Source organism: Manis javanica, chromosome X (genome assembly GCF_040802235.1).
Source record: "Manis javanica isolate MJ-LG chromosome X, MJ_LKY, whole genome shotgun sequence".
In the NCBI taxonomy this organism is placed as follows: Eukaryota; Metazoa; Chordata; class Mammalia; order Pholidota; family Manidae; genus Manis; species Manis javanica.
Genome location: NC_133174.1, coordinates 39,461,520 through 39,476,985, shown reverse-complemented (window position 1 = coordinate 39,476,985; position 15,466 = coordinate 39,461,520). Strand labels below are relative to the sequence as shown.

Below are 15,466 nucleotides of genomic sequence, written 5' to 3'. Positions count from 1 at the left end.
TAGGTGCCCAGGATACAAAGGTGAGCAATGACATGGTCCTTACCATCAAGAATATTATTATTAGAGGTCTGGCTAGAAGGCACAATGAGTCTGTTCTGTGGTTATCTTTATTCTCCTCAGCCCTTTAGCTGCCAAGACACACAAATGCGCACACCCTCCACCTCCCCACACACACCCTTAGTAACATGTATTAGGCATTTTAACACTCCTCATTTCTCCCAATTTTTAAGCTGTCCTGTAGGAAATGTGCTCTGGCCACATTGATATATTAAACTTGGCAATCCTACTTGGGCCATGTCATATTCTTCACAGCATAAGGAGGGCTGCTGCTGGCCTGCCTAACCCATGCAAACAATGAGAGGCCAGCTATGTGGAGGGGTACATGGTTATTTTAATAGTATGTTTAGAGAGTTTTGCCTGTCTTTCTTTCTTTGCAATAAATTTTGGCAGAGAAAGTTTATCACTTGCATCTTTGTGGCCAACCCATTTTTTTTCTCATTAGCTTCATCCACTCCACTCATTTCCATAACTTTTAACTTAGATCTTAGAATCCTGTGAGTTTTGTAGCAATTTATTAGTATTAAGCAGGGTTCTTTCTCTCCTTTTCTTCTCTATTACCCAGTTGCTTATGATGCCTTAACTTTGTTGCTAATTGAGCACCATACTTTATAGTTGTAAGTAATCACAACTTTTAAAAATGGAATGTTCCCATGTTTCAGCAAGATGACATTAACTGCAGACCATTACTGGGTTCCCAAGTCTTGTTTGCACATGTTCCTGGTAAGTGTCCAACCACAGCAGCTGCCTGACATTTTCACGAATCTCTCTTGAAGTACAGTATTCTGGTACTACTCTGCTTGCACATTTGCTAAGTTAATTAATTAGGAGAGTTTTCTTTTCTTTTTTCTCTTCTGACATAGTTTACCTTCCTTTACAGAAATCTCATGTATGGTGTGGTGAAGCTCATGAAGATTGTGGGGCAGCTCTCGGATAAATTTTACTACACAGATTGTCTCTTTTTTGGAGCAATTATCTCTGCCACTGACCCAGGTATTTGCATACTTGGCTTTATCAATATGATATCCCATTATTTAAATCTTAAGCAGTTCAGAGCAATCATTAAATTCTGTTGTAGTTGGAAGGCTGTAGTATTAATACGGTAAGGTAGAGAAAGAGTCCAGTAGTAGTCAAACAGACTTAGATGGCTTTTTAAAGAAAGGCGTCTATTTCCCTTTATTATTTATTTATTTATTTTTTGTGGTAGAAAATGCATAACAAAATTTACCCTGTTAATCATTTCCCAGTGCACAGTTCTGTAGTGCTAAATATATTCACATTGTTGTGCGAGCAATCTCCAGAACCTTTGATTTCACAAAACTGAAACTCCATATCCATTAAACAACCTACCACTCCCCCATCACCCCAGCCCCTGGCAAACCACCGTTCTACTTTCTGTCTGTATGAGTTTGCCTACTGTAGATACGTCATATAAGTGGAATCATACAGTCTTTGTCTTTTTGTGATTGGCTTATTTCACTTAGCATAATGTCCTCAAGGTTTATCCATGTTATAGCTGTTAGGCTGGAGGAAGGAAAAACAAGGACATGCAAACAGAACAGAGAGATACCATGAAAGGAGACCAGACCAGACCCCAAGGTCTGTGCCTTGTATGGAAAGGGGACAGCTCTTCCTGAATTCCATCCTTCTGATGTGCCAACTAAGACCCGGATGTCAGCCTCCTCCCTCTTGAAAGGAAAAAAAGTTTCTAGTTGTCTATTATGTCACCTTTAGCCAGTCATACCTATTCATGCCCCCTAGGATAGCTTGCCCACTCCTCCCTCGCCTAACCCCTTATAAGCCCCCACCTCCCTGACAGGTTGTAACTTCCCCGGCCTGTAATACCCAGACCGGGGAACATCACCTGGGAATTGTGCTCAAATAAACTGCATGGCCCTTTGTTGCCTCTTGTCGCCTGCTTATTTCGACTAGAATTTATCTTACATTTGGTGCCAAAATCCCGGGAAGGAGCGTGAGTGCGGGGCACCGACTGGCCACCGGCAGCCCTGCCCCCTCCTTCCCTGACCCGGGACCTCAGCCTGCTCTCGCTGCATGGACTATTTTACGGTGAGTCCCTCAGTTTCCCCCGGTCTGTTTCCCTCCCTAACTCTGTTTCACCTGGTCCATTAGAAATCATAGCTATGTCCAAGTTGGGGCATCCGGCCCCTTGGGCATCTGGCCCACCCTCTGCGGGCATCTGGCCTGCCCCTGGCCCTGCGGTGCGGGAGACGTCCCTACCCCAGGCCCCAGGACGTCTGCAGGCATCCGGGATACCCGCCCCTGGCCCTGCAGTGTGGGAGACATCCCTCACCCAGGCTCCCAGGATGTTTCCCCTGATTTGGCACACTTGGGATGCTGGGCGCTCCTCTCAGCGGGATTAGTTGGGAAGTGGCACAGACATAGGGAACCAGCCCTCAAAAGTGGAGGCTCAGACCCCGTTGCAGTGTCTCATTTCTAATTTGGCTACTCTATATTTGTCCTGGAAGTTCGCAAACGGAAGCTAGTCTTTCTTTGCTCTGAGGCTGGGCCTCAGTATCTCTTGGACAACCAATCTCTCTGGCCCCCTGAGTGAACTTTTAATTTTAGCCTCCTCACTGACTTGATTAATTATTGCCACCAGAATGGAGAGTGGAGTGAAATCCCATATGTGCAGGCTTTTTAGACTTTGAGTTCCTACCCAGACCTTTATGTTAAGTGTTCAATGACTCAGGTTCTCCTAGCCCGATCTCCAGTTAAAGATTGTCAGCCTCTTACTTTGTCCAGTCCTTCTTCCTTTTCAGATCCACCAGAGGACCTTGGTCTCCCACCTCTCTCAGCTCGCTACCCCCACCCATCTCCACCACCCTCTTTAAGTCCTTTGTCCTCCCCCGTGTTGCTGTCATCTTAAAGTCCTACATTCTCAACCATGCTGTCATCCTGCTCCTCTCCTCTTCCCGTGGCTGCACCACCCCCTCCCCCTCTTCTTCCGCCTTCACCGCCCTCTTCCCCCACCAGAATATGCTCCTCCCTCCCTCTGGTTCCAGAAGCCACGGACAAAAAGCTAAAAAGAAAGAAAGCAATTAAATATCAGTAACTCAAATATTTATATCAGTTTGTCTGTGTATATGTTTTTATATGAAAAGTGTTGCTAACTGTAGTCATTATGTCTCAATTTGTATGTTTGTGTGTCTAACTGTGTAAATGAAAAATATTTTCCTACCTCTGGATGGTATTAATAAAAATTGATTTAAAAACCAAGCGCTTGTGAAAACTAGGCATTCTAAAACTTCCAGAAAATCTGATAAAAAATGTTAAGCATTAATGCTAATTTGGGTTTGGCTGAGGCGGGCATGTCCTTGTGGTTATCAGCTGCCTAAGTTTACCTAAGGTTATTTAAGTTGATGTTATCTGCTAAATGTTTTAAGAATAAAATGCTTAAAGGCTTGGCTTTGTCTAATATTCAGTAAAGGTCTTGTAAGTAATCTAGCATAGTTGTTATGAATGAGTGAACTAAATAAGTGTGGCAAGTGAACACCTTTTTACTTGTGTGTTACAGTGTGTATACCTACCTACAGCCTGAGAATCTTTGTGGTAACCTAAAACCTTAAAGTTTTTCTAAGTTAAGAAGATATACTTTGTGTTTAATGAGAGATTGTGCTGTAAAGCTCACAGTTACAGAAATTATAAAATGTTCATAAATTTGTCAATCTAAGGAATGCTAGTGTAACAGTTTACAATAGCCTGCTTCTCAGTCTTCCCTAAAAATTAAGGTATCTAATAGTTTTCAGTTCTAATTAAAACTACTTAAAGTAATAAGGAAAACATTTCTGCATCCTAAAGAATGTGTCTTTTGATAAAAGAAAGTAACTTTCTTCTAAAGTACAGCTGTTTTTACAGAGAGAACTCTAAATGAAAAAAGAAGGGTATAGAAAGTTTGTAGAAGAATTTAATATAGTCATGCTATATAAAATTAAAGCAAATGAGTCCTGGTATCAAGTACACAGCAAAATTAAAATTTTGTTTTCAGTTAAAAAGGACACAGTTTTCTTAACTGTTAGTCTTCTCTTAATATTGAAAGATTGCAATAAGTTCTCTAATTGTTTAATCAAAGCAGTTTCTCATGCTTAAAGTCTCAGTAAGTTGTCAAGAGTATTTAAGAAAATGAGATCTTACTATTAAAAAGACTAAAAGCTAAACTTTGCTAACAACTGTGTAACCTTTCTTTGCCTTTGAAGTACTTCGTTGTCATTCTAGTTAAATAGATAAGTATTGCTTCATAGCAACCTATAATCCTATTTAAGCAAGTGCCAAAGAAACTTTCTTTTGACAACTTCCCAAAATCAAATTCAAAAAGGTACATTTACCTCTAGGTAACTCTGATATTTTCCAAAAGGCCCCTAGAACATGTCAGAGGAACTTTTTCTCATTGGAGAAAATATATGGCTAATTTGGTTTATTTATCTGATATATATTTACCTAGAAAGCATTGTCAAAAAGAATGATGCTAAACTTTGTTACTGAATGTTTTGTGTTACCGAAATATCCAAATTTCCTTATGACAACTGTCTTACAGTAAGCTCTCATCAGATCTTTAACCATTGTCATTTGTAAGTCTTTTGTCATCTATACTCACTGTTTATTACTCCTAAACTAGTAAGAAACTAGATTTCAGCAGAATAGGTATTAGTTACATAGGAGTAAGTAAACTAAAAAAGATGATTTTGTGGCTTTTTGTTTCAGATGTTGTTGATAAAGTGTTTTAAGCTTTTTCTCTTAATCTGACAACAGTTTAGTAAATGACTGCCTTTATAAGCAGAATTGAAACTTTATCTTTCTCTCTACCTGATCCCTCCAGAATTTAAAAACTCTCAGTGACTATTTTTATATTTCATGGCAGTGTGTTTATTTGCACAAGTTCAATATGAATCTGCTTTCCTTGTAAGAGGACCAATTAAAAACACTAGTTATATTACCAAGGCTTTGACTGGAAATTCATACCTAAGAAACACGTGTGTAAACTCAGATATGAACAGACAGCTTTAAGGAACTAAGATTGACTGTATAAAGCCAACAAAGCCCCTTAGAAAAACTGGCCTGGGACCTTGCTTACAGAGTTCCCAGCAGCCTTACCAGGTGAGTATGGAAGGTCACTTCCTGGCAAGTGCAGGAACCTCAGGAATGTCTTGAGAAGCTCAAAAAGAGAAGAATTCACCCAAATGTACAGGTACTGCAGGCACAAGCTGATGGCAAGTCTGGCTTGGCTTTCTGGCCTCAAGAAGCCTTTAAAAGTTCAATCTGAAATTCCTTATAAAAAGTTTCAGCAAAGCATATTTTAAAAAGCCTACGTAATCAATTGCTTTTCTTGCTGCACTTATGCAAATAATCAAGCCAATTGTTAATTATTTTCTTAATCTGGCTACTTCTAATAAAAATGAAAGTGATTTTAGAGAAAAGTGTTATTTCAATAATGCAGTCTTATCTATACTAAGTCCCAATACTAGTCATTGAGATGTAAACTCGATCCAGAATTCCAGTCCCCAATAATGGCCTGGCTAATGCCCCTGCTGGGCCCCTTAATAACAGTTCATGGTTTACTCTTAGTTGCCTCTTGTGTCCTCAGGTTCCTCCAACAGCGGCTAACCCAGATGACCTGGGTCGCCACCAACCAGATGTTACTTCACCATTAACACACCTCTTCCCACCGAACCCCCTCCTTCAGCCTAATACCAGCCTCAAACCCTCACCACGCCCCTTGTCAGCCGGAAGTAGCCAGATCGAGTCATCGCCCATTATGACCAAAAGGCTGGAATGTTAGGCTGCGGGAGGGAAAAACAAGGACATACAAACAGAACAGAGAGATACCATAAAAGGAGAACAGACCAGACCCCAAGGTCTGTGCCTTATATGGAAAGGGGACAGCTCTTCCTGTATTCCATCCTTCTGATGTGCCAGCTAAGACCTGGATGTCAGCCTCCTCTCTCTTGAAAGGAAAAAAAGTTTCTAGTTGTCTATTATGTCACCTTTAGCCAATCATACCTCTCCACACCCCCTAGGATAGCTTGCCCACTCCTCCCCCTCCTAACCCCTTATAAGCCCCCACCTCCCTGACCGGGTGTAAGTTCCCTGGCCTATAATACCCATACTGGGGAACATCACCCAGGGAACATCACCCAGGAATTGCGCTCAAATAAACTGCCTGGCCCTTTGTTGCCTCTCATTGTCTGCTTATTTCAGCTAGAATTTATCTTACAATAGCATGTGTCAGGAATGCCTCCCTTGTTAAGCCTTATGTATGTATATACTGAATAAGATTTTGGTTGTATGTATGTATATACACTGTATGTATTCCATTGTTTGTATGTATATACCACATTTTGTTTATCCATCCATCCATCCATCAATGGACACTTGGGTGCTCTGCCTGTATTTCCCTTTTCTTTCATTTTAGCATGTCTAATTTGGTTATAATTTTTACACTTAGACTGTTCTTTCTCAATGTTGTACTTTTGCCTTCCTTTAAGAAACACCATTTGGTTTAAATAATACTTTTTCTTAGTGTAAATACCAGTACCTGTAGTAAGTGTAATTTAATTTGTAAAGTCCTCTTGTGCAGTGTTCCTGCATAACTGCACACTGTGACATGATTCTGTTCATAAATCTCTTACCTTGTATTTTTCAAGTGTTAGTTGTACCAGTTCTTAGAAGTGGAATTGCTATATGCCCTTCATTCCCTGTAGCTCAAGAAACAAAACAAAACAAAACAAAAAAGAACCAACCAAACAAAAAACTCTCCTCTCCAAGTTGGAACCTATAGTTAAATCAGTTTGCATAAAGTACTTACAGCTATTCCTTCTTCCAATGTCAACTCTGGAGAGTACATCTTAGGGAAGGAATTTACAGAGAAAGAGCTGATTCTCTTCTAATAGTGGAAATGGAAAGGTCTTCTCAGTGTCTACTATGCTCTCTAACATTTTGGACAGTAATGAACTTAAAGATACTTAGATTCCCCCCAACTTCACCCTGCATCTTGGGGATCTTCTAGATCAATGCTGTCCCATAGACCTTTTTGCAATGATAGTAATGCTGTATAATCTACCCATTCCATTATGGTAGCCAGTAGCCACATACGATTGAGCACTTGAAATGTGGAGTAGTGAATTTTAAATTCTATTTTATGTTAAGTAACTTAAATTTAAGCCAGTCACTACCCCATTGGATAGCACAGCTCTAGACAGTTGTGTGGGTCTGAAAAATCTCAGTGTTCCAAAAGCCATTAACCTCTTTTATCCCTGTATTTTATTATAAACACTCTTAAGTACAGTTGACCCTTCAACAACATGTTTTGAACTGTGCAGGTCCACTTATATGTGAATTTTTTCCAATAAACATATTGGAAAAGGTTTTTGGACATTTTTGACAATTTGAAAAAAACATTTTCTTTTCTCTAGCTTATTTTATTATAAGAATGCAGTATATAATACATAGAACACACAATATGTGTGTTAATCAACTGTTTATGTTATCAGTAAGGCTTCCGGTCAACAGTAGGCTAGTAGTAGTTAAATTTTGGGGAGTCAATAGTTATAAATGGATTTTGGCTGTGCAAGGGGTCGATGCCCCTAATCCCTGCATTGTTTAAGGGTCAACCGTAAATCGATGTTGAAGCGGTGGCTGGTTGAAGCATCCTGGGTTCTGAAAAGAATGTAGAGTTGCAGGTGGAGGCTTGAGTTTTAGCTCTAGCAGTCACTGACCCGTTGGCCTGGGGACACCTTATCTCCTCTCGTCAGTTTCCTCATTTATGAAGTAGGTATAATGGTACCTATTCCTAAGGCTACTGTGCAAATTACATGAAATAACACATGTACAGCATTGAGTATATCATCTACCACGTTATGCTGGTCTCTATCCACATCTGACTCAGGCAGTGCTTTTGTTTTCCCTGTGTTTTTAAAAAAGTAAATGACAAGATATCACTTAACCCAAGCATGTTCCCAAAGAGCACTGTGAAAGGTAGCTTTATTATTTTAATACTACAGTGTCTATGACTGTCTCCAAATGTGGGTCTTTTGAGAAATAGATTCTTCAAAAGTCTAAGAAAGGTGTTTGGTTTCTCTGAAAATATATTACTAACTACACTTGTGTATAACTTTATTACTAACTTGTTACTGGTACCCTAACAAGCAAAGGGAGGTTAGTGTAATGTAAAGATTACTGATACTGTTTTCTGAGCTATTAGTGTTGCTTCATTTAATTAGATAGAAGGGCTTATTTTCCAGATTATCTTTGTAATTGTTTACTTCACTTACTTGTGTCCATTGCTATGGTAGAAAATAATGGAAGGCACTGCCATGATACACCATTGTTATTTGGCTTGTGAAGACTGGCATAGTAAGGGTTTTATGTAAATGAAAGTTCTAGAAAATTGAAAGTTTAAACTTATTAAACATCAGGACATTAACTGCTTTTTTTGGTATCATTAATCTACAACTACATGAAGAACATTATGTTTATTAGACTCCCCCCTTCACCAAGTCCCCCTTACAAACCCCATTTCAGTCACTGTCCATCAGCGCAGTAAGATGCTGTAGAATGACTACTTGTCTTCTCTGTGTTGCACAGCCCTCCCCGTGCCCCCCCCCCCACATTAAACATACTAATCATAATGCCCCCTTTGTTTTTCCCCGCCCTTATCCCTCCATTCCCACCCATCCTCCCCAGTCCCTTTCCCTTTGGTAACTGTTTGTCCATTCTTGGGTTCTGTGATTCTGCTGCTGTTTTGTTCCTTCAGTTTTTCTTTGTTCTTATACGCCACATATGAGTGAAATAATTTGGTACTTGTCTTTCTCTGCCTGGCTTATTTCACTGAGCATAATACCCTCTAGCTCCATCCATGTTGTTGCAAATGGTAGGATTTCTTTACTTCTTATGAATGAATAATATTCCGTTGTGTATATGTACCACATCTTCTTTATCCATTCATTTAATGATGGACACTTAGGTTGCTTCCATTTCTTGGCTATTGTAAATAGTGCTGCGATAAACATAGGGGTGCATCTGTCTTTTTCAAACTGAGCTGCTGTATTCTTAGGGTCAATTCCTAGAAGTGGAATTCCTGGGTCAAATGGTATTTCTATTTTGGGCTTTTTGAGGAACCTCCATATTGCTTTCCACAATGGTTGAACTAATTTACATTCCCACCAGCAGCATAGGCCTTTCTCCACAACCTCGCCAACATTTGTTGTTGTTTGTCTTTTGGATGGTGGGGATCCTTACTGGTGTGAGATGATATCTCATTGTGGTTTTAATTTGCATTTCTCTGATAACAAGCGATGTGGAGCAACTTTTCATGTATCTGTTGGCCATCTGAATTTCTTCTTTGGAGAACTGTCTGTTCAGCTCTTCTGACCATTTTTTAATTGGATTATTTGCTTTTTGTTTGTTGAGGTGTGTGAGCTCTTTATATATTTTGGATGTCAACCCTTTATCAGATTTGTCATTCATGAATATATTCTCCCATACTGTAGGATGCCTTTTTGTTCTATTGATGGTGTCCTTTTCTGTACAGAAGCTTTTCAGCTTGATATAGTCCTACTTGTTCAATTATGCTTTTGTTTCCCTTGTCCAGGGAGATATGTTCATGAACAAGTCGCTCATGTTTATGTCCAAGAGATTTTTGCCTATGTTTTTTTCTAAGAGTTTTATGGTTTCATGACTTACATTCAGGTCTTTGATCCATTTTGAACTTATTTTTGTGTATGGGGTTAGACAGTGATCCAGTTTCATTCTCTTACATGTAGCTGTTCAGTTTTGCCAGCACCAACTGTTGAAGAGGCTGTCATTTCCCCATTGTATGTCCATGGCTCCCTTATCATATATTAATTGACCATATATGTTTGGGTTAACGTCTGGAGTCTCTCTTCTGTTCCACTGGTCTGTGGCTCTGTTCTTGTGCCAGTACCAAATTGTCTTGATTACTGTGGCTTTGTAGTAGAGCTTGAAGTTGGGGAGTGAGATCCTCTCCCACTTTATTCTTCCTTCTTAGGATTGCTTTGGCTATTTGGGGTCTTTGGTGTTTCCATATGAATTTTTGAACTATTTGTTCCAGTTCATTGAAGAATGCTGTTGGTAATTTGATAGGGATTGCATTGAATCTGTAGATTGCTTTGGGCAGGATGGCCATTTTGACTATATTAAGTCTTCCTAACCAACAGCATGGGATGAGTTTCCATTTGTTAGTGTCTTCTTTAATTTCTCTTAAGAGTGTCCTGTAGTTTTCAGGGTATAGGTCTTTTACTTCCTTGGTTAGGTTTATTCCCAGGTATTTTATTCTTTTTGATGCTATTGTGAATGGAATTGTTTTCCTGATTTCTCTTTCTATTAGTTCATTGTTAGTGTATAGGAAAGCCACAGATTTCTGTGTGTTAATTTTGTATCCTGCAACTTTGCTGTATTTCGATATCAGTTCTAATAGTTTTGGAGTGGACTCTTTAGGGTTTTTTATGTACAATATCATGTCATCTGCAAATAGTGTCAGTTTAACTTCTTCTTTACCAATCTGGATTCCTTGTATTTCTTTGTTTTGTCTAATTGCTGTTTCTAAGACCTTCAGTACTATGTTGAATGATAGTGGGGAGAGTGGGCATCCCTGTCTTTTTCCTGATGTCAGAGGAAAATTTTTCAGCTTCTCGCTGTTCAGTATGATGTTGGCTGTGGGTTTTTCATATACGGCCTTTATTATGTTGAGGTACTTGCCCTCTATACCCATTTTGTTGAGAGTTTTTATCATGAATGGATGTTGAATTTTGTCAAATGCTTTTTCAGCGTCTATGGAGATGATCATGTGGATTTTGTCCTTCTGTTTGTTGATGTGGTGGATGATGTTGATGGATTTTCGAATGTTGTACCATCCTTACATCTCTGAGATGAATCCCGCTTGGTCATGGTGTATGATCCTTTTGATGTATTTTTGAATTCGGTTTGATAATATTTTGTTGAGTATTTTTGCATCTGTGTTCATCAGGGATATTGGTCTGTAATTTTCTTTTTTAGTGGGGTCTTCGCCTGGTTTTGGTTTTAGGGCGATATTGGCTTTATAGAATGAGTTTGGGAGTATTCCCTCCTCTTCTATTTTTTGGAAAACTTTAAGGAGAATGGGTATTATGTCTTCTCTATATGTCTGGTAAAATTCAGTGGTGAATCCATCTGGCCCAGGACTTTTGTTCTTTGGTAGTTTTTTGATTACTGATTCAATTTCATTGCTGGTAATTGGTCTGTTTAGATTTTCTGTTTCTTCCTTGGCCATTCTTGGAAGGTTGTATTTTTCTAGGAAGTTGTCCATTTCTTCTAGGTTTTCCAGCTTGTTAGCATATAGGTTTTCATAGTATTCTCTAATAATTATTTATATTTCTGTGGGGTCCATCATGATTTTTCCTTTCTTGTTTCTCATTCTGTTGATATGTGTTGATTCTCTTTTTCTCATAATAGGTCTGGCTAGAGGCTTATCTATTTTGTTTATTTTCTCAGAGAACCAGCTCTTGGTTTCATTGATTTGTTTCTATTGTTTTATTCTTCTCAGTTTTATTTATTTCTTCTCTGATCTTTATTATGTCCCTCCTTGTGCTGACTTTAGGCCTCATTTGCTCTTCTTTTACCAGTTTCGAAAATTTTGACTTTAGACTATTCATTTGAGATTGTTCTTCCTTCTTTAAATATGCCTGGATTGCTATATACTTTCCTGTTAAGACTGGTTTCACTGTGTCCCACAGAAGTTGGGGCTTTGTGTTGTTGTCATTTGTTTTCATATATTGCTTGATCTCTATTTTAATTTGGTTGTTGATCCACTGACTTTTTATGAGCATGTTGTTAAGCTTCCATGTGTTTGTGAGCCTTTTTGTTTTCTTTGTACAATTTATTTCTAGTTTTATACCTTTGTGGTCTGAAAAGTTGGATGGTAGAATTTCAATCGTTTGGAATTTACTGAGGCTCTTTTTGTGGCCTAGTATGTGATATATTCTGGAGAATGTTCCATGTGCACTTGAGAAAAATGTATATCCTTTTGCTTTTGGATGTCGAGTTCTATAGATGTTTATTAGGTCCGTATGTTATAGTGTGTTGTTCTGCGCCTCCATGTCCTTACTTATTTTCTGTCTGGTGGATCTATCCTTTGGAGTGAGTGGTGTGTTGAAGTCTCCTAAAATGAATACATTGCATTCTATTTCCTCCTTTAATTCTCTTTGTATTTGTTTCACTATATTGCTCCTATATTGGGTCCATATATATTTATAATGGTTATATCCTCTTGTTGGACTGAGCCCTTCATTATTATGTAATGTCCTTCTTTATCTCTTGTTGCTTTCTTTGTTTTGAAGTCTATTTTGTCTGATACTAGTACTGCAACACTTGCTTTTTTCTTCCTGTTGTTTGCATGAAATATCTTTTTCTATCTCTTGACTTTTAGTCTGTGCATGTCTTTAGTTTTTAGGTGTATCTCTTGTAAACAGCATATGGATGGGTCTTGCTTTTTTATCCATTCTATTACTCTGTGTCTTTTGATTGGTGCATTCAGTCCATTTACATTTATTGAAAGATATGTACTTATTGCCATTGCAAACTTTAGATTCATGGTTAGCGAAAGTTCAAGGTTAGCTCTTTACTATCTTACTGTCTAACTTAACTTGCTTATTGAGCTATTATAAACACTGTCTGATGTTTCTTTATTTCTCTCCATTGTTATTCCTCCATCTCCATTCTTTGTATGTTGGGTGTTTTATTCTGTGCTCTTTCGTGTTTCCTTTGACTGCTTTTGTGAGTAGTTGATGTTATTTTTTGCCTTTAGTTAGTATTTGATTGGTCTGCTTTCTTTGCTGTGATTTTATTTTCTCTGGTGACATCTATTTAGCCTTAGGAGTGCTCCCATTTAGAGGAGTCCCTCTAAGATACCCTGTAGACATGGTTTGTGGGAGGCAAATTCCCTCAACTTTTGCTTGTTTGGGAATTATTTAATCTCTCCTTCATATTTAAATGATAATCGAGGTGGATACAGTATCCTTGGTTCAAGGCCCTTCTGTTTCATTGCATTGAGTATATCATGCCATTCTCTTTTGGCCTGTAAGGTTTCTGTTGAGAAGTCTGATGATAGCCTGATGGGTTTTCCTTTTTAGGTAACCTTTTTCCTCTCTCTAGCTGCCATTAAAACTCTGTTCTTGTCCTTGATCTTTGCCATTTAATTATTATGTGTCTTGGTTTTGTCCTCCTTGGGTCCCTGTTTTTGGGACTTCTGTGTGCTACCGTTGTCTGAACGACTATTTCCTCTCCCATTTTGGGGAAGTTTTCAGCAATTATTTCTTCAAATACTCTTTCTATCCCTTTTTCTCTCTCTTCTTCTTCTGGTACCCCTATAATGCAGATATTGTTCCTTTTGGATTGGTCACACAGTTCTCTTAATATTGTTTCATTCCTGGAGATCCTTTTATCTCTCTCTGCATCAGTTTCTATGTGTTCCTGTTCTCTGGTTTCTATTCCATTTATGTCCTCTTGCATCTCATGCATTCTCCTTTTAAGTCCTTCCAGAGATTGTTTTATTTCTGTTGTCTCCCTCCCTACTTTGTCAGTTAGCCTCCTGCATTTTTCTCTGCAGCTCCATCAGCATGGTTATGACCTTTATTTTGAATTTTTTTTCAGGAAGATTGGTTAGATCTATTTCCCCAGTTTCCCTCTCAGGGGAGGATGTCTGTGTGATTCTGGTCTGTATCAAATTCTTCTGCCTTTTCATGGCAATAGAGGTAGTTATGGTGAGTTGGAATGTGTGTCAGCTGGGAGAACATCCCTTCTTGCTAGTTTGTTGCCTTCCTCTCCTATGAGAATGGTGGCTCCTAGCAGCTTGTGCTGGGCAGGTGTGCACAGATGGGGTCTCTGATTCTTGCCTGGCTGCTGTGCAGTAAGCTCCGCTTGGTTGCTGTGGTCATGGCCTGCCTCAGGCTGCTGCCCTTCTATGGCGGGTCCACGTCGGGTGGGGGGAACAGGTGGGAGGCTGTTTATCACCCTGAGGGACCTCAGAGCTGCACTGCTGCCCTGAGGGTTAGGGTGCCTGGAGTTTCCTGGGATTCCCAGCTGCTAGGCTGAGTGCGCCGGAATGCTTCCTTCCAGGTGTGAGGCCCCTGTCCCTTTAAGACTTGCAAAAACCACTCGCTTTTCTTTTGTCTCAGGGGTGCCAGCTGTGGGGACCCGCTTGCAGGTTTTACTGTCTCATTTCCCTAGTATCCAGCACCCCACGCACTGTGTGTCTGCGCTCCCGGTGCAGATGGCTAGGGCTGGATATTTAACAGTCCTGGGTTCCCTCTTCCTCCCCGCTCCGACTCCTCTCTTCCAGCTGGGGAGCTGGGGTGAGGGGCACTCGGATCCTGCTGGGCCGTGGCTTGTATCTTAGCCCCTTTGTGAGGTGCTTGGCTCTCACAGATGAAGATGTAGTCTGGCTGTTGTACTTTGTCTTCTGGTCTCTCCTTTAGGAATAGTTGTATTTGTTATATTTTCAAAAATATATATGGTTTTGGGTGGAGATTTCCACTGCTCTACTCATGCCATAATTTTGGCTCCACCTTCCAACTTATTTATTTCATAACTGGAAGTTTGTACCTCTTTATCCCCTTCACCTGTTTTGCCCATTCCCCTACTCCCTCCCCTCTGACAGCCACCAGTTTGTTCTCTGTATTTATTAATCTGTTTGTTTTGTTTTTTAGATTCTACATATAAGTGTAATCATATGGTATTTGTCTTTGTCTGACTCATTTCACTTAGCATGATATCCTCTAGGTCCTATTAGTAATTTTAAATGAATAAATATTTAATTTTCTTGTTTAATATAGTAAATATTGATAGCTGTAGCCCACAAAATTAAAGCTTACTGGGGGCCTCAATAATTTTTAGGACTATAAAGAGTCCTGAGATCAAACATTTGAGTACCACAGATCTGGAGGGTAGCTGATTACTGGATGCCTAAGAAATGTGAAGACCATGAGAAGTGTAATTGTGTATAGTGTGTCATAAACGAAGACTTTCATTATTCCACAAACCTTTACTAGAGTCTTCTCTGTGCCCTGACCCTATGCTGGGTTCTGGGAGCAAAATGGTCAATTAAAATCAGTTTCTGCCTTCAAAGAGATTTCAACCCACAAGTGGAGCCAAATCACATTAGTTGTGATTATTTTTTTAGGTTCTGTAGTACAGGTATTTTCAGAGTGTGATGGGGTTGCAGTGGGAAGCAGTGTTTCAGTACAGTGTTATTAGAATCAAGCATTATATCATACCTCATTCAGATTAGGAGATTGCCATTTTCCTTTGTGCCATAGACAGACAGCTCTTGTCTTTGACTCCCTTACTGTCTCCCAAACCACCATGTCCTACCAAGGATAGGAATTGTCTTTACAAATTTGTT

General features: G+C 39.4%; 1 protein-coding gene across 3 annotated transcripts in view; it reads left to right on the top strand.

Annotated features, from left to right (window-relative positions):
• The window catches only part of SLC9A7 (solute carrier family 9 member A7), a 191,520-nt gene that overhangs the window by 106,578 nt on the left and 69,476 nt on the right, over positions 1–15,466 (top strand). For all 3 annotated transcript variants that reach the window (XM_036996307.2, XM_036996306.2, XM_036996308.2), the window contains exon 5: positions 938–1,050. In XM_036996307.2, the coding sequence (XP_036852202.1) occupies positions 938–1,050 (113 nt within the window). The remainder of the gene's footprint in view (positions 1–937; positions 1,051–15,466) is intronic.